The following is an 18,149-nucleotide window of genomic DNA, read 5'->3' on the forward strand; positions in this document are numbered from 1 at the left end:
CTCACGACTCACGACTCACGGCTCACGGCTCACGGCTCACGGCTCACGGCTCCATTCATGGTCTTGGTTGCACTTGTAATTTGTGTCCCACTGATGCACATGGCCACAACTAAAAAAAAATCAATGCACCCAATGAAAAAGAAATTAGCAAATACAGACAGTCAAGACAGCACTACTTGGGCCAAATCTATTGCTCTTACAGCCTATTACAGTGAATGCACTCATGGGAAAAGTGATTTCTGTAACTCAATTGAATAAGCAACTCATAATTCCATATGTTTCAATATGAACATTTCATGCCCTGACATTTCAGGATACAGACACCCAACTGCTTTCCTATTTCTGAGGTCTCTCTAGAAAGCAAAAAGGTCGGCACAGAGTGGAGGCTGACCTATATGTTTTTTCCATTTTCACCCAGGGATTGCCCTGAGTGCGCTCCCCATGTACTTGGGTGAGATCTCCCCGCGCCAGATCCGCGGCTCCATCGGCCAGTTCAACTCCATCTTCATCTGCCTGGGAGTCTTCACCGGCCAGGTGCTGGGACTGCCGCAGATCTTCGGCGAGGTGAGGCCTCACACCATTACTCCCTGTGAATATCACACTGTCTCTCACCTTTTCTCTATGTGTTGTCTTGTTACACTCAACCCTCTCATCTCTCACTTGGTTCACACTAGCCCTAGACATTGCATTGAAGCACTGGGTTGGTCGTTTGTCCTTCCGCCTCCCCACTCTGTGTCATCTCTTCCTCTATCTTCTTAACGAGGCCCAGACGTCAGGCTCCAGGCCTCCACAGGCTTTTATTTATCTGTCCTGAAATGGGTCTTTACCTCCCCTGCTTCTTAACACATCCTGATCCACCTAGCTCTCTGCACCACTCCCCACACCCACCCTACCCCACCTCACCCCCATCCTCTTTTTTCTTCCATCTTCTTTGTGATTCATCACAGAGTGAGAGACAGAGATGCCAAAGCTCAACAAATGCACTCTCCCTGGGGAGGCACCCCCCACCCCCCCCCTCCCCCCTCTCTCTCTCCCACCCACACAAACCTCCTTCTCGTATTCCATCACACACTGTTAGCACTTCACACTGTGCACACTGCGAGATTTCCCCCCCTTTTGTGCCGCATAAATATTCAGTCAACGGGGTTGTGTCCTCTGCCCAAATCACTTCTGAGCAATGTGATAAAACCTGCTGGGAATTTATCAGAGCAAACAGTGTTCAATGTAGGTTTCTGTCACACACCACTATGTGTGTTGTGGTCTCGTGTTTGTGGCAGTGTTTGAAGATAGCGTAGATGGATTTTGCTCAGTAGATCTCAATCCCAAGTCTGTTGAAATTGTGGAAGACCTTGTACTCATCAGATTGTACACAACCACTCCTGTGTGTCTCTGACAGGAAATAAAGTTGCCTACTGCACTAGGCATTTTAAAATATTTACTACACTATCCAAGGTCTGGTTTTAAAAGGCAGGAACATGTACTATATCTATCAAATGTAAAATAAATGCCACTCTACATTGCCTGTCACATAAGATACATCAGTTCTATTAACTGTTGCAGGTTTAATCCTTTACTCTGAGTCTTCAATTCCATAGATATAGCATCTGAGATTCATCAGACTGCCCAAAACACAATTATTTGTTTTTTTTCCTGTTAGAAATGGGACAGTGCTTGGCTCTGCATCCAATGAATGGGATTGCATTGTGTCTCAGTGAGGGTGCCTTTTCATACACCGCCTGATCGTAACGTTCGTATCGTAACTCTCTATATGTCAAGCGCAATGCATGTGTCTGACCACTGTGCTGCTTCCTGGAAGGACACTGGGGGCTATTTTTAATTCAACCATATAACTTATGTAAGACAGTCCTTGTAGGTCCTGTGTTTCGGTCTGAGCTCATACATAAGTTATAGGAAAACAGTGGTGTCACTCCCTGTGCTGACTAGCGTGGCCCACATACAGGATGCTGTCATATTCCGCACCTGTAAGTGAATCTGGGCCTTGTGAAGATGGCCAATGTGAAGATGCCAGGGCATATTTGTCACTGTCAGTGTACAATAAGAGATTCGATCTGTGAAATCATGGGGGAAGTGCACCTTCCCCCTGCCCATCCTGGCCATCATTTGCCCAACAGGCTTCCCTTTTGATTTTGGAATTCTCTTTTAATCTCCTTAGGCAAACTCTAACGGGATGCCCGTGCCCTTTTTGTTCCCAGTTTGGAAATGTCAGTCCCTGACAGGCTTGCCTCGGGTGTTTGGCCTACAGGAAATCCCCACGGGTGTCATTAATAACGGTCATAATCCTGCGGTGCCTTTTTGCACCAGGCCAACGGCTCAGTGGGATGCCTCCACACAGGACCATCCATTTTCTCTACACGTGCTCCTTCACGGCAGTCCGCAGGTGGAGGTGTTTGACATGCCCATGCGTGTGCGTGCGTGTGTGTGTATGTGTGTGTGTGCACATTCCCCTGGTAATCTCTTCCCTCTGTAAGTAAATGCTCCATCTCTGTCTCCCTGCATAATTGATCTGACACTTCATTAGCAGACCATGGCAGTGTGTTGGAGAAGTTGACTCTCTGAAGGGCATTTGGCAGGCTGTGGTGGTGGCTCACACAACGCCAGAGTCGTCGCTAATCTCTTTTTAGCAATTCATGTGGAGTCTTCGTAATGCTTTACCTTATAACCCGTCCTCCTACCCATCTCTAAAACATACAACAAAACAACAAAACTTCACCTAATGTGTGCAACAGTGAAATGCTTTTGACAAGAGTAGTCATTCAGGGCTGTCAGTCTGCGGTAGGGGCTGTTACTGTGCTCTTGAAGGGCCGTATAGATTTAGCCACAGATCCTTCTGTCTTCCATGACTTTAGACGTTCTTTTCCTCTGCAACTGTTTGTCATTCTGTTTCCATTCTGTCACAAGTGAGAGTATAAATTGACTGGACTTGACTGATTTTTATGTCACGGAGTGTAGACCTCAAGATTTTACTGGGTGATGCATGGGCATAATTAACACAAGTATAGAATATATTCTGGTCATCATTCAAAATTCATTTTTTTCTTGCACAATAATGAATCTTGTTTGACATTTATCATAACCAGTATGCCAAGAAAATACTATATGTCCTTTTTTAAAAAAAATTTCAACAAATAATGATTACAAAAGGCCTTGAAGCATATACAGTATGTGGGGCATGCCACATAACCTGATCATTTATCTCAAAGGTATTCTGTTCAGACACACTTCTTTTGGAAAGTTTTCCTTTGGAAAGAGAGAGAGAGAGAGAGAGAAAGAGAGAGAGTTGAATGACAGGATGATTCACTGCTGGACCTTGAGTGTCAGGACACCTGAAATCCATGATAAAAACACAAAAAAGTATAAGTGTTTTTAAAATAACACCTCCTCAATATCCTCCATAAATTCTGGTTTAAATGATCTCACACCTCCACCACCTACACCTAACTGTCTACAAACATGCCAAGCTCGATGTTGAAATAATCTTTCTATGTGTTATCTAATTACAATAAGCTATTACTGTAGCTCCCCCCGGTTCAATGACAACTTGCGAATTCTTTTGACAGGCAATTTATTGTATGTACAACATACATAAGGTCTTGCTTTGCCGTGAGAACTAAAAAGACATAAAACATATGAATTTACACACTACACAATGAAACATATAGCCAAACGTAATATAAATTGAAATGACATATACACATACCTCATTGGCCGCACAACCAAAGGGAGTAGGTGAAATTTGTTGTCATTTTCTTAGCTTTCTTTTAACCTTAAACTTTAACTTCTTAACTATCAATGAGCACTAATGATGCTGATGTTGTATGAGCATGCTACACAGGACTGCCGTGGCTGCCACCTGCTTGGTCAAGTGTGTGTCACCAATTCAATTCCCCAGTGCAACACATTCCAATTCCTACACTTGCATTCAGCAATTACATAATGACAGTAATAATGGCAAATGTACATTACCTCAACAGTATGCTTAAAATAAAATAATCAAGAAAATGTGTTAATCAAAAATGATAAACACAAAAACTCTCTGGCAGTTACAATTACATTTTTTGTGTGCACAGCAGATTGACTTTTAAAGTTCATTGCTTTATATCTGTCACCGAGTCCATTTGGAGGTGGCTTGCTGGGTGGCAGGAGATAGTTCTTGGGTCTCGGTGACATTTATCAAAGAAGTAGAAGTAGACTGTGGACTGTCAGCCGTTTCCTACTCATGGGGGATTCATAAATCACTGGTCACCTCCTATGTCACGGCAGCTTGTGGCCTCTGCAGCTCCAAATCTCATATAAAATGGCAAAGACACAAAATATGATCTCTACAGATATATCACATTCTAACACAGATGAGCAAGGATGTTCATAAAACAGTTAGCTAGTTATTTCCTTGCCCAAGGTTTCACCTGCTGTATTCACTGTTAAAGGGCACATGTCAACTCGTCAATGGATCTTCTTGGTCTTCTTTTGGTCAAGTGGATATCTTACAGATCCTTAGTTGCCTTGGAGATGATTATGTCAAACTGTGCCATGCACCAAAGACGAGTTAGTAATAGAAATAGAATGGAAAAGCCTTTATTGTCATTGTATTCGCATACAACGAAATACATAGTATATTTAGTCTTCAATGTGTGACAGAGAACCAACTAAACTTTTAATGGTGCACTGGTGACAAAGCTGAGGTTGTGCTTACTGCCCTGGCAAGGCTGAATCACTGTGGAGCTGTCGGCAGAGTCTGCAGCTGTTTTGGTGACATTTGGGAGACACATTGCATGTGTTTGTGATCTTTCTGTCAAAAAATTTTTTGCTTTGGTTTCTGGATCACTGTTAGGGTTGGTACAACACACACACACACACACACACACACACACTAACAGAGTATTTCAGTCCCATTCTCTTCTGTTGGAGTTAAAGGCTCAGAAAGCACAATTTTGCATCAGATTTGACTAAATCAAGAAAATGTTTTTGTGTGACAGATTTATTGTGTCTGTGTGTATGTGGTGTATGTGTATACATGGATATGCCTGTGTGAGTCTGCATCTATGACATTTCCTTTAGTCGCTGACCCAGGGAGTAACATATTTAGCAGTAAGACCTAGTCCTTGTCCCTGTCCTATAGCAGGGCAGCCAATTTTCCCTCCTGGGATAAAGGTGGCAAACCTTTCAAAGAAGGCACTTTGAATATTTCCCCATTTTTTCACGCTGAAGGATAAAGGTGCACCTCAGTCTCAAACTCAAACACACACACACACACACACACACACACACACCACACACACACACACACACACACACACACACACACACACACACACACACACACACACACACAGGATTGTATTTGTTGCCACACTGTAGCCCAGAAACCTTCCCTCTTCCAACTAAATTCCCAGCAGATTGCACAGGTTAATCAAATGCCAGGACTAGCCTCCGAAGGGGAAAAGGAGAGGAAGAGAAATGGTCAGGGGGAAATGGAAGGGAGTAGTCTTGGGCAATCTGCTGATATATTTCCTCCTAGAGATCAAAGAATAATACATTGATGAAGAAATGTGACATTTCTCTCGTGTGTGTGTGTGTGTGTGTGTGTGTGTGTGTGTGTGTGTGTGTGTGTGTGTGTGTCTGCATCTATTACTGCCCTGGCAAGGCTGAATCACTGTGGAACTGTCTGCAGAGTCTGCAGCAGTTTTGGTGACATTTGGGAGACACATTACATGTGTTTGGGATCTTTGTCAAAAAAACGTTTTGCTTTGCTGTTAGGGTCGGTACAACACTTCTTTGCTCGCTCAAGCACAGAGGCAGAGAGCCAGAGGATGATGAGTGAAACACTGAAAAGATGTATTGAAAGAAGAGAGACGAGCGAGGGGCTCTTATGTAAGGAGATTAGGAGAGTTGAGATCCTTTTTCTTGCTCTGAATGGCATCACAGTGGCTGGACTGATTATGAATCCCCACAGAGACAAAGCCCAAGCCCAAGTATAACATAGACATACTGTAGATAGTCAACTTTTTTCTTTATTTCTCTCCCTCTCTGTCTCTGCTCTCTTTCTCTTCTGCATCTCTGTTCGAGTATAAGTAAATGTGTGTTTGAGTGTGTGTATTTCTGTGTAATAACACGCGACTCCGACAATACTGAGGACTGTGGACTCGTCTACCGTGGCCGAGTCGGCACTCTTACATGAGCTGCTGACTCATCCTCTGACATCATCGATCCAGAAGTTTTAGGTCACCGACCCTGGTCCTCTCCTGTATCGACAACATAAAAAACAAGAAATAAACATCCACCCCAACCCCCTTAGCTGACCCGAGGTTATCTAAGGCTGCTCTCGCCTGAAGAGGCCACACACTGATGACGCACTCACCGATGTTTGTTTAGCCCCGTTGATGCAGGCTCTACAAACGGCAAAATTCCGAAGATCTTGTGAAGTATGCCAGCATGCCAAATTTCGAAACATCTTGTGGCAACGGGCTTCTTCACTTAATACAGGTCAATTCACATGTCCCCAAGTAGTCTGTGTTGAGCTGCAGGAACTTTTTTTCATATTCAGTGGGGTGTTGTCCATGTCTGTCCTCTCCTGCTGTTCTCCTTGTGGTTTGCGGGGGGATTTGTCTTCAGATGGGCTAGCTGTTAGATTAGTGCCTACACAGCGTAGACATTTGCCGGGGTCTCTGAAAGAGATCACCAATGTCACCTCTGAGTAAGTTATAGTGTGAAAACTGATAGGGAGTGAGATGACACTCACACATGCAGTCTCTCTCTCTCTCTCTCCCTCTCTCTGTCTGTCTTCCTCAGTCTCTCTCTCAGTCTCACCCGCACGCTCTCCCTCTCTCTCCCTCTCCCCGTCTGTCTTCCTCATTCTCTCGTTTGTCTGGTGTGTTGTATTCTGTCGGCGCAGCCTGGTGTGGGATGTGGCGTGAGCATCACGCTGGCTTTATGTTGATAAAGTGTGTGTTCAGAGAGTGCAGAGGATTGACTGAGCCGCCATGGCCTCCCTTGGGTAAAATGTCATCCTCAGGGATTCTGAGGCTTCTGTCTCAGTGGCAGGCCTTTGGCAGGAATTCACCAGAGCATTTAGTGTGAATGAACAAAGGCAGCCCGCAGCTCCAACCTGCTCAGTGGTTATAAAAAATAAAAACAACCCCACACACACTTGCCACAAATTCAGTAAGTTCTGCAAGTTTATAGACAGCCAACAGAGAGTATGTCTGAAGGTGACGGTTAAAGTTCCAGTCACAGTTTTTGTTTTCTTTGAAATAATATTTCACACATACACACACACACACACACACACACACAAACACACACACAGTGTCAGGGTGAGCATGATAACCTTCAGTGTGTAAATGTTAGGGTACGCCCCCTCTGTGTGCTTTCCATGATACCTTTCGGGGGTTTCTAACCAGGGGTGGGCCAATTGAGACCTGCTGTGTGAAGGTTATTACCTTCCGCAGTGCAACCTGTAGTTTTGGGTAAGGACAGTGAAAAAGAGAACGTCCCTTTTTTTCGTTAAATTATGTGTGTGTTTGCCGATCCTCGAGCCCGGGCAGAGACCTGAGAGTGGAGCCAACTCAATTCAAACAAAACAACGGCTATGTTTTTCTATCAGATGCTATTTAGAAAGGCCCTCTCCTTATGATTACCTTTCAGAGTGAGAAAAAGAGAATAAAAAGCTTATCTGAATCTTACCTTTCATGCAGCCATAATTCAGCAGTATTTATCTCAACTTTATTTGAGTTATACACAGGAAAAGATGTTAAATTCCTTGTGCTTCTTGTTGCTTGTTGTGCTACTAAACACTTGTTGGGGACTTCCCACAGCAACCATACCTCTCACTATCCTATGCAAGTACTCATAACCAACAACCTAGCCAAAGTATTATAACACAGCCAGGTACACTACAACCATCATACTGATACTTACCAGTACATACCAACAACAACAACAAAGACTACTTTGTGAGCATTTCACATGGGTTGTCACTTGACATGACATGGTGGGCACCTTCCTTCATCAGTGTTTCATTGCCCACAACACCTCCAGATGGCTCAACAGTGGTGTCTGGCGTCCCAGGCTCACCCCCTCTTCCTTTCAAAGGCTTCCTTAATCGCATCTTAAAAGGGAATCATCAACTCAATAAATAAAAAAATAAAAACAAAGCACTCACACTTAGAATACAACGCTCTTTCTGGTCTCAAAGCAGTCACAACAATACACTGTGAAACTTGAAGTTGTCTTTCCGACATCAGCGAGCAATCTCCAATCCCACACATTACCCCATTTGCCCCTGGGGTCCTCTTTGCTGCCCCACCGCTCACAAAATAAATTCTACCGTCCCTGTCATTAACCGGCAAAGAGTTAACCACAACTAATTTATTCTCAAACAAACATTCCAATGATTTTAAAACCAGTTTATGTCTCCATGTGTAACGACCCCTGGGTCAAGCTAGTTTTACAACCAGACAGAATATATTTTTATTTATTTAGTACCCAGGTGGAGAGAAGTGCAAGGGGTGGTGCCTCGTGCAAGGGCTGCATCAGCTCCTGGCCCTAATGGGGTACCTCATCGTGTCTATAAAAGAGCGCCTGATGTTTTGAAAAATTCATGGAAGCTTATGGTGATTGTATGGAATAAAGGAAAGATTTCCAAGGATGTGGCGTAGGGCAGATGGCATATTCATTTCAAAGGAGAAGAACGCCGTGACCATAGGCTAGTTTCAATCTAGCAGTCTTCTTACTCTGAAAGGAAAGATTTTCTTTAGTGTGGTACTAAGGAGATTGGTCTCCTATTTGAAGTAAAATAGTTTCACTTCTGTGCAGAATGCAGGATTGTCTGGATTGTCTGGATGTTTGGAAAGTAGTAGCATTCAGGCAGCAACGAAAGACCTCCATGTAGTATTTTTTAGACCTCAGTGATGCCTTTGGATCACTGCCCCACAGCCTGTTGTACAAGCCATCCAGTTACTTTCAGCATTAGTCAAAGCATATTTTGAGGATATTAAGTTGTGCTTCAACACAAGTAGTGGAAGATTGGTATCATGGCTGGATGCACCATTTCACAGTTAGCTGTCACCATGGCAATGGAGGTAATTATAAGGGCATCTAAATGGGTTGCTGGTGGTATGACGCTGCAGGACGGCACCCGGTTACCTCCCATCCAAGCTTACATGGACAACATGACAACACTTACAACAACCCTAACCCTAAACCAAGTTTAAGTAAAGTGTTACAGACACGTGCCAAGAGGGACCAAGGTAAATACTATAGAATTTTGACCTCTTCCAATCATGTGCTCTTTGTTGACTGATCTCTCTCTCTCTCTCTCTCTCTCTCTCTCTCTCTTTCTGCTTTATGGTTGGTGGTGGTGGCGGTGGCGGTGTCTGGGTTGTTGTGGTGAAACAGGAGTCCAGGTGGAACTTCCTGTTTGCCTTCCTGGCGGTGCCGGCCGTGGTCCAGCTGTGTGTGCTGCCCTTCCTGCCCGAGAGCCCCCGCTTCCTGCTGATGGAGAGACGGGATGAGGCCAGAGCAGAGAAAGGTAAGAGGGCCACACACACACACACACACACACACACACACACAGACGTGATGAGGACAGCAAAGAAAGGTAAGAGGGCCACACACACACACACACACACACACACACACACACACACACATATATTAACACTAGGGCTGTCAACGAATATTCTAAATTCGAATATATATTCGAATAGTTGTTAAAAATAGAATTTCGAATGTGAAAATTAATATTCGAATGTAAAAAAAAAAAAAAAAATCAGCGGCAGCACTGTCTGCTTTGCGGGTGGGCGCGCGCCTGAGATCAGGGACAGGTCACAGGAGTTGCACTGTCTGGCACAGAGTCACTGCTGACAGTTGACTTGCGAGATGCAGAAAGTGCAGAATCCAGCTTGACCGCAGCAGAGAACGTGATTGTAACCCCCAAACATCTAAAGAGTGATGTCTGGAAATATTTCGGATTTTGGTCAGTTGATGGTAAACTTGTTGAGCCTACAGCTAGAGTAGTGTATAAGCTATGTAAGCTAGAGTTAGCTTACCATTCAACAACTAGCAACTTGAGGCTACATCTCCACATTTTGGAGATGTAGCCTCAAGTTGCTAGTTGTTGAATGGTAACCTAACTCTAGCTTACACACTACTTTAGCTGTAGGCTCAACAAGTTGCCTCACTGCTGACAGTTGACTTGGTGGAAGATGGCAGAAAGTGCAGAACCCTGCTTGACCGCAGCAGAGAAAGTGATTGTAACCCCCAAAAATCTAAAGAGTGATGTCTGGAAATATTTCGGATTTTGGGCAGTTGATTGTAAACTTGTTGAGCCTACAGATAAAGTAGTGTGTAAGCTATGTAAGCTAGCGTTAGCTTACCATTCAACAACTAGCAACCTGAGGCTACATCTCCAAAATGTGCATCCAAGTGAATATGGCATAATATGTGGAACTTCAGCGAAACTGCCACGTCTGGATACATATTTTGCGCCGTCCGTCACAAGTTCGTTGCCTGTGGCACGACAGGAGGCCTGCACGCAAAAATTGATTTCCTTCATATGCAAGGACATGAGGCCGATCAGTGTGGTGGATGGGATAGGCTTCAGGGAGTTCTGTGAAGCACTGGAACCGAGGTACCGTATCCCTTGTTGTCGTTCATTTAAACCGCTATGCGCAGAGAGCGCGACGGTGCGGGAGAGGCAGAGAGAGGGAGAAAGAAAGAGTGCGTGTGTGCGAGCAAGAGGCCAAGCTCTGCGGTCTTGGCCATTAGTTACTTTACTTATTTTTGTGTAGGAAATATGTTTAAACTTAAATAAATTACCTATACAAGTAGTTATGTCTCGTTGTATTAATTTGTCCTGTTATTGACGTGCCTAATGCGCAACCAGAAATTCGAATATGTTCGAATATATGTGTTTTTTAAAAGCGAATATTCGAACGTAATTTTTGAGCAATTTTGACAGCCCTAATTAACACACACACATAAAAACACAGGTGTTCATAGGCATCCATTGTTGTGAGTCCAGCTTTCTGTATATTGTGGGATAGGTAGTGTGTTAATGAATGTCTTCCTATTATTACAATTACTGTATGGAGGGAGATGAGAAAATGAGACTGAAGTTGATGATGAAACTGGAGAGAACCAAGATGTACAATACAAGCCCTCAGACATGCCACATCTACCACCATAAAGACACAGCCGCACAGGGAAATGAAGGTGGTGGAAAATCAAATTTAATGGTCCATTTAAAGAGAACAGAGAACATAGTCCACTTACTCGTCGCAGTTATCAAGAGGTTTATACTCGTTGAACTTGTGTGTTTAATGGGACAGAAAACCAATTTGATAATGTTTGGGAGCCTATTATCGGCACCATTCCATTAGTGAGTTTCCCGGCAAATTAGTCAAGGAGCCATCCATGATGTGGTTTGACATCAGTTAGTACCGATATTACAGTGAAGAATTAAATCTTGATCTTTCATTTGCAATTTAAGTAATCACAAATAATGTAGCCATCTTTTTCATGTTCTGGGTCGTCTTGTCACCTTCATAATCTTCATCATCATCCTCACCTCATATTCGTCTTCGTCATCATTTTCATCTTCATCATGTCTTACATACTTTTGTTAACAGCCACAAACGTTGCCTGATGACATGTCCCTCACAAGAGAACAGGGTGTAGCCGTTTGTCCCTCACAAGAGAACACGGTGTAGCCGTTTGGCCTCTCTCCTTCTCACTCTCTCGTTCTGTCCTTTGAAGTAACTTCATAATTCATTGATACCAGCCCCTGAGCTCAGACACTTCCTCTGTGAAGTAGTCATATTTGTTGAAAACTCCAAAGGGGCCAGAAGGTACCGACCGCTTTGGTTGGGAGTTTTGAAATTTTGTGGATTTGTTTTCAGAGCCACAGTGACAGAATGAGGTTGAGCTTGCCTGTTTAGTCACAAGGACATCTCTTTTAGTGACATTATCTTTTGAAAACATGACATTACGGTCCATCTGTCTGTCTAACACATCGATATTTGTAGTTCACCCTGCTTTTAGATGGCCAAATTATGGCTTTGTCCCCTCTCAGAGATTTTGTATACACTATTCTCTGAGGGCCTTGGTGTAATTGGTCTGCCTTTATTGTGACTTAAAGGGGATTAATTACAGTGTGCAGCGGCAGATGCATGTCTCGTGTCAAGGCACGGACATCAGGTCTGTAACTTCTAAACCAGGCTTTCTTGCATAGCCACGGCAAGGTGTTAAAATGAGGGACGCCTTTTTTTTTTCCTTGGTTGATCGATCGCCTTTTGTTCATTAAAGGTCACTTCTTGTGTCCTTTTTAGTCTCTCTCTCTCTCTCTCGCTTGCACACTCTTTGGTGTCACTGAATTAAAGTGTTGAAAAGACTGGTCTAATTATGTCCATATCCTGGCTCATTATGATGATGATGCAGTTCATTAAGCCATTTTTATTCAACAATAATTTGTTTTCACTGCAGTAAAGCAGGAGGCAGAAGAAAGGAAAAAAAGAGGCAGAAGGACAGACAGAAAGAGTTCATGCGATGCCTTAGAATGCATGTCATTTGCACGGCCGGTGAAGGACTGCGGTGGAAAGCAAAAATTGCCATCTTGTTTAGGCCTGATGTTTATTTTGAATGTGCTGATGTTAGAGCTCTGAGACTGCATCGCTGTGTGTTTTCATGAACAGCTAACAAACTGCCCTCTGCCTCTTGAGAGCACAGTAACAGATACCATGTAGTGCAGTTATTGCAGCTATTAGGTGAAGATGCACTTAAAATCAATTTTTCACATCAGGAAGGTCGTATAAGTTGCATCTGCTGACCTGAACTACACTGTGATCGAAGCTGATCACAAACTTCCAAGGCAATTATATTGTTGTTTTCGACACTACTGGACGCTCGCGCTAGCCTGACGATGTCATACTCAATTCTAGTCAGAATATGAGTCTGAGACCGCTCCGTTGGGCTGTGATTATGGGGCGTGTTTCAACCGAACTAGAAAAAAAAAGGCCTCTTCGCTCAATTGGATAGGCCTACAACCAATCAGAGCAACGTAGTATGACCATAACGTAGACCATGGGGCCAGCTGATACATTAAACTTTTACCGGATCCCGTAGGAAGGACGGCAAAAACATCTTTTCGATCGACAAATGCCTTGATCGCGTTTCTCTGTTCCTCTTTCAAAATGAATGTGCTGTCAATGTCTTCTAAAACAGACTCGAATTTCCACATTTCAGCTCTCCAACGGCAGCCATGTTTGTTGAAAACGAATTCACCCCAAAAGCTCTTTGGTGACGTGGTTGATTACGTTAGGGTTGATCATCTGTCCATCATCGTATAAAGTCCGCCCTGACAATTTGATTGGTCTATATCTCCTCACAGATTTTTGTGAGGAGATAATTTCTCCCCAAGGGAGCGACACCAGACCGAACTTCCCGACCAAATAATTTGTGGGCGTGGCTAAGTTCGTCTGGCATCCAGGCTACGCTCGCGCGTGAGTTGCGTGAGAATGCGTGTGTCTCGGGAAGATTCACAGATGCATCTTTTAATTAGCTCCAGGTTAGTGCCATCATCCAGGCTTCACTTGTAAGCAAGCCATCTGTCCCTCATGATGGGACTACCTGCCATGTAAACACTTCAGAGGAAATGAAGTTAGACGGGAGTAGGAGTAAGGACATAGGATTCAGTATCGGAAATATTAGGATTCTTAGGAGGCTAAGCTTTTCACACCAGATATAATTTAAAAAAGAACAGGTTAAACCGTGAACTAAATATTTATCTGGCACATAATGTGCCATTCAGCTAATCCTCATCATCAGATAAAAGGACCTTCTTGGCACCATCTTGCCCCTTATAGTGGGGATTGTATCTCTTCCTTGCGTGTGTGTCTGTGTCGTCATCTCACTGTGTCTGCACACAGCAGTTGTTTTGCTGTTTTTCTTTTTCTCTTTTGTCTGAGGCAGCACTTTCACTGATAGACCTTCAGGGGATTTCTTGTCCCATTATCTAGTGAGATCTTGATCACACTTACCCACACACACACAGCCGCTCTCCGAGTCTCCTATTCCTCACCTTTTCTGTCTCTGTTCTGTTTTTTCACTCTCTTGGACCCTTTTTTGCTTTCTTTGTTTTGTTTTTTTTCACTCTTTCTATCTTTTCACCCTCCTCACTCCTAAATCTGCCTTTCATGAGTCGTGCAGGGATCACAGCCGAAGCCTTATGTCTCAGTCGATTTAGTTGCCCGCTGGATTCCACCTAGACGGTTGTCCTCAGCAGCTGTGCAGTATTGATAAGAGACTTGCCCTCACTCGATGCCGGTTGCTACTGGCAGGTGGGGGATCCATACACCCCCGCCCCAACACACACACACACACACACACACACACACACACACACACACACACACACACACACACACACACGCACATTCTCTCACTGTCAACCCATCCTAAACAACTCACATCACTCAGCAGGCATGCTGTTCCTTCACGAGAAAAAAAGGAAAGGCCCCCTTCTGTTGCTTGCTCATAAACTGCAATCACAAAAGCTGTCACTTGCCGCCTCGTGCTCCTCATGTAATTAGATTATGGCGCCTTTAATCTTCGCTGTTTTCCAGACAGACATAGGTGTCGTGTCGAACACATATGCAAATGGGGTTGGTAATTAAGACATCGATATACTGCTGGAACTTCATGCTGCTGGCTCTACTTAGGTTATTAGAAGGCCTAACAGTAGGGGTGGCAACCAGGAAAGCCTGATTTAACAGAGGGCTGTGTTGCTCCCTTGGTAGAAGTGTAGGAGAGTTTAGATGGGGTTTTTTGTAGATACTTCTGAAACTCAGTGACCTTTGCTGGGGATATACAGCAGACAGACTCTTACACTTAGCTATAGCTATGCATGTAATAATTATTTGTGTCTGCAAATTTGTTGCTTTTTTCCCACCAGGCTCATAGGCGCAGGTCACACAGAGTGTGCAAATCCATTGCAGGACCTTTACTGACTTTCAGTCTTTGAGGACTTTTTGGAACATAGTTCTTGTTTCTGTGATGGCTTTCATCTCTGGTTGTATTCCATGACCTAACAGACTTGGATGTTTTGTGTGTGTGTGTGTGTGTGTGTGTGTGTGTTTGTCTGCGGCAGCGTTCCAGGCTTTCCTCGGGAAGCAGGACGTGTCACGGGAAATCGAGGAGGTCCACGCAGAGAGCCGGGCCCAGACCACGGTTGTGGCGGTGTCACCCCTCGACCTTTTCCGTGACCGCAGCGTCCGCTGGCAAGTCATCACTGTCGCAGTCACCATGGCGTGCTACCAGCTGTGTGGCCTCAATGCGGTGAGTGCCAGCTGACCCATAATTCACTGGGGGTTGGGGAGGGGCACGGAAAACACTCAGCCAGTGAAAGGTGCCCAGGAGTTGACACAACACATTAATGTCACTTCTGTTTCTTCTGGATGTTCCTGTAGAAAATGGCACCATTTGAAATGCAATGCAACCTGAGATCAATTGTATTCACATCTCTTGGTCTGCACACCAATACTTTTATCTTTTCCACTCCTGGGAAAACAAAGCCATATAAAGAAATGGTGTGGCTAGAAAAACAAATGTGTAAGTGTGGCCTGATGTTTCATGATGATGATGATTTTTATTTTGATAGCAACGTCTTTAGTCTTACATACACACAGAGAAAGAGACAAAGTAATACTTTAAACATTCACATTTAAAATAGCTGAATCATGAAAGCCTTTCCATTAAATATCTAATGCCTAGATACACAAGCTGTTGGAGTCAGCTTGTGAGTTATTTGAATAGAATTTATGGAATTATATCCCTAAGAGCTCTGTAGGTATTTTACCTGATGCCATTATTATCCTGAGCAAATGATTGTCCTTCTGTAAGAAGGAGTGCTGATTCAGTGCTGTCCTGAATTCGCCACCTGTCATACAATAATGGAAGGATATAATCTTTATCACCTGCTTATGCTGATCCACTTAAAATTATTTGATGTATTGGTGCCTTGCACATGTGGATGGTCTAGATATCTGAAAGGTCTTTTGCAACTCCATTTGCTGTTAAATGCATTACATCCCTTTTCATTTTATTCTTGTAGTGCATAAGCTTGCTTCTGCATGGCCCTTTGACCTACACCAAGTGGCTCTCTGGCTTCGGTGTGGATGCTCCAGCTATCTCAAGCTGGTGCATCCTGCCATTGCCAGACCCTGCTGGTTTGGGTGCTTGGGGTTGTACATCCTTTGCTGGCACTGTTGCACTCGTGTGATGATTTGTGTAGGTTTCTCAGTGCTCTCTGCAGACGTTATCCTTTCTCTTTTGTTTGCTCATTCGTGACGTTTTTTTATGTGAGACCAGTCCACGTCGTGGTATAGATATATAGAAAAGCAACAGGTTGGAGGTAAAGATTTACTTACTCGTATAATAAATTAGTAATACATATTAAACCATTTGTTGCTCATCTAAAGTCCACGTGGTGTTGGACATAACACACATTTCTAAGGGCATGGTGCTGCAGTGCAAGCAGGACTTTCCAAGAGCTTCTTTTAGAGGCTCAAGTTCCTCAAAGCTCTGGCAGTGGTCTTGATCATGTTCAGGGGTCCGTTTGCATACGGCACTGAGGGAGCAGTACTTACCATAAGAAAGAGCATTGGCTAGCAGGCACGGTCTGTAAAAATATTCAGTAATTTCAGAATGTATCAGAAAATCAGAGATTTACACTCTTCTGGACTCTAAAAAGCTGTCTTGTGAGTGGCTTGGTTTACTTTGTGCCATGACTACCTCATCTCCATTTCATTCATACTGTCTCTGTATTTGTTTAGTTTGTTTGTTTGTTTGTTGTTGAAAAACTGCCTATTATCTCTACACCTCCACCACCTTTTGACACCGTCTGAAGCGTAACCACCCTATTCATTAGCCTGCGGTTAAGCCAAAGAGATAGCGTAGCTGTGCTGCTAGCGAGATAGCGTAGCTGTGCTGCTCTGAGCCTAAACCCTGGTGTGCGCATAAATTGGTCCACAGACATTGCCAAGGCAATTTCTATCATCACCCTTGAACGGACGTCTCAGCGGGGGTCTGGTTTTTCCTTCTCCTGCGTGCGTCATAACAGTATGATAATGGCACGACACCTGTGCCACTGCAAACCAAGACTGACAGAGGCAATCTCAAACACGTTCCAGTCCGTCTCTAATGCCCAGCGAGTGGCGGCTCCATTACTCTCATCTTCCTTTCATTTTGGCTCTGAGAAATATTTTGATTTAGTCAACCTTGAGGTTCTTTACTGAGTATATGTACGTATGTATGTATGTATGTGCGTGTGTGTGTGTGTGTGAGAGAGAGAGAGAGAGAGAGAGCGAAGAGGAAGAGGAAGAGCATTAGGGGGTGAAGTGATGAGAAAGTAAAGTAAGAAGTGTGTGAGTGCATTTGAATGATTCATGCAGGCTTTAATTTGCAGAGGGTATTATGGATTTACATACAGATCTGAAAAGGGAATGACAGACGAATGAGATTTTTTCTCCCCCACAGTGTGTATTGAAATGGAGGTCCCATTACGTTGATGACAGGAGATCGGTAATAGATATACCGTAATTTCCGGACTATAAGCCGCTACTTTTTTCCCACGCTTTGAACCTCGCGGCTTAAACAACGACGCGGCTAATTTATGGATTATGATACCTGTGACTGTATACGGTGGCTTTGTGTTTACGGTGGCTTTGTGGAGCTAGGATGCTAGCATGGATGCAGCCGCATGGATGCTTAGCTCCACGCGATTTCTCAGTATCTCAATAACTTAACTAATGTCAAAATAACCACAGTCTACCGGCGTAGACAGAACACAACTCAAAACAGTTTACAACAATACAAATCCAGTCTTTTCAAGTTCTTTAGCTCATTGGTTTCAAACTTAGCGTCTTTCTTCTATCTCACTGTCTTCAATCTAACGTTCTAGCTTCTGATTGACTCTTGCAACTGTGCTCTCTTAAAGCAACAGTGCACTTATCGTAACTGGCTGCACCTGCGGCTTATAGACATGTGCGGCTTATTTATGTTAAAAATAATTATATTTTAAAAATTCAGTGGGTGAGGCTTATATTCAGGTGCGCTCAATAGTCCGGAAATTACGG

At 43.8% G+C, this 18,149-nt stretch overlaps 1 protein-coding gene across 1 annotated transcript; it reads left to right on the top strand.

Moving 5' to 3' along the window:
• Positions 1-393: 393 nt before the first annotated feature.
• Positions 394-15,381, top strand: LOC116225223 (solute carrier family 2, facilitated glucose transporter member 9-like). Its single transcript, XM_031587374.1, has 3 exons — positions 394-564; positions 9,415-9,547; positions 15,164-15,381. The coding sequence occupies exons 1-3, from the start codon at positions 442-444 to the stop codon at positions 15,364-15,366; spliced, it is 459 nt and encodes a 152-aa protein (XP_031443234.1). The 5' UTR covers positions 394-441; the 3' UTR covers positions 15,367-15,381.
• Positions 15,382-18,149: the final 2,768 nt, after the last annotated feature.

This window comes from Clupea harengus, chromosome 20, assembly GCF_900700415.2.
Source record: "Clupea harengus chromosome 20, Ch_v2.0.2, whole genome shotgun sequence".
In the NCBI taxonomy this organism is placed as follows: domain Eukaryota; kingdom Metazoa; phylum Chordata; class Actinopteri; order Clupeiformes; family Clupeidae; genus Clupea; species Clupea harengus.

Bases quoted from the DNA above. Each gene is read 5' to 3' on its own strand.
- LOC116225223 (XM_031587374.1), top strand. From the start codon at position 442: ATGTACTTGGGTGAGATCTCCCCGCGCCAGATCCGCGGCTCCATCGGC. The intron at 565-9,414 runs GTGAGGCCTCAC...GTGGTGAAACAG, and splicing joins TGCCGCAGATCTTCGGCGAG to GAGTCCAGGTGGAACTTCCT. The intron at 9,548-15,163 runs GTAAGAGGGCCA...TGTCTGCGGCAG, and splicing joins TGAGGCCAGAGCAGAGAAAG to CGTTCCAGGCTTTCCTCGGG.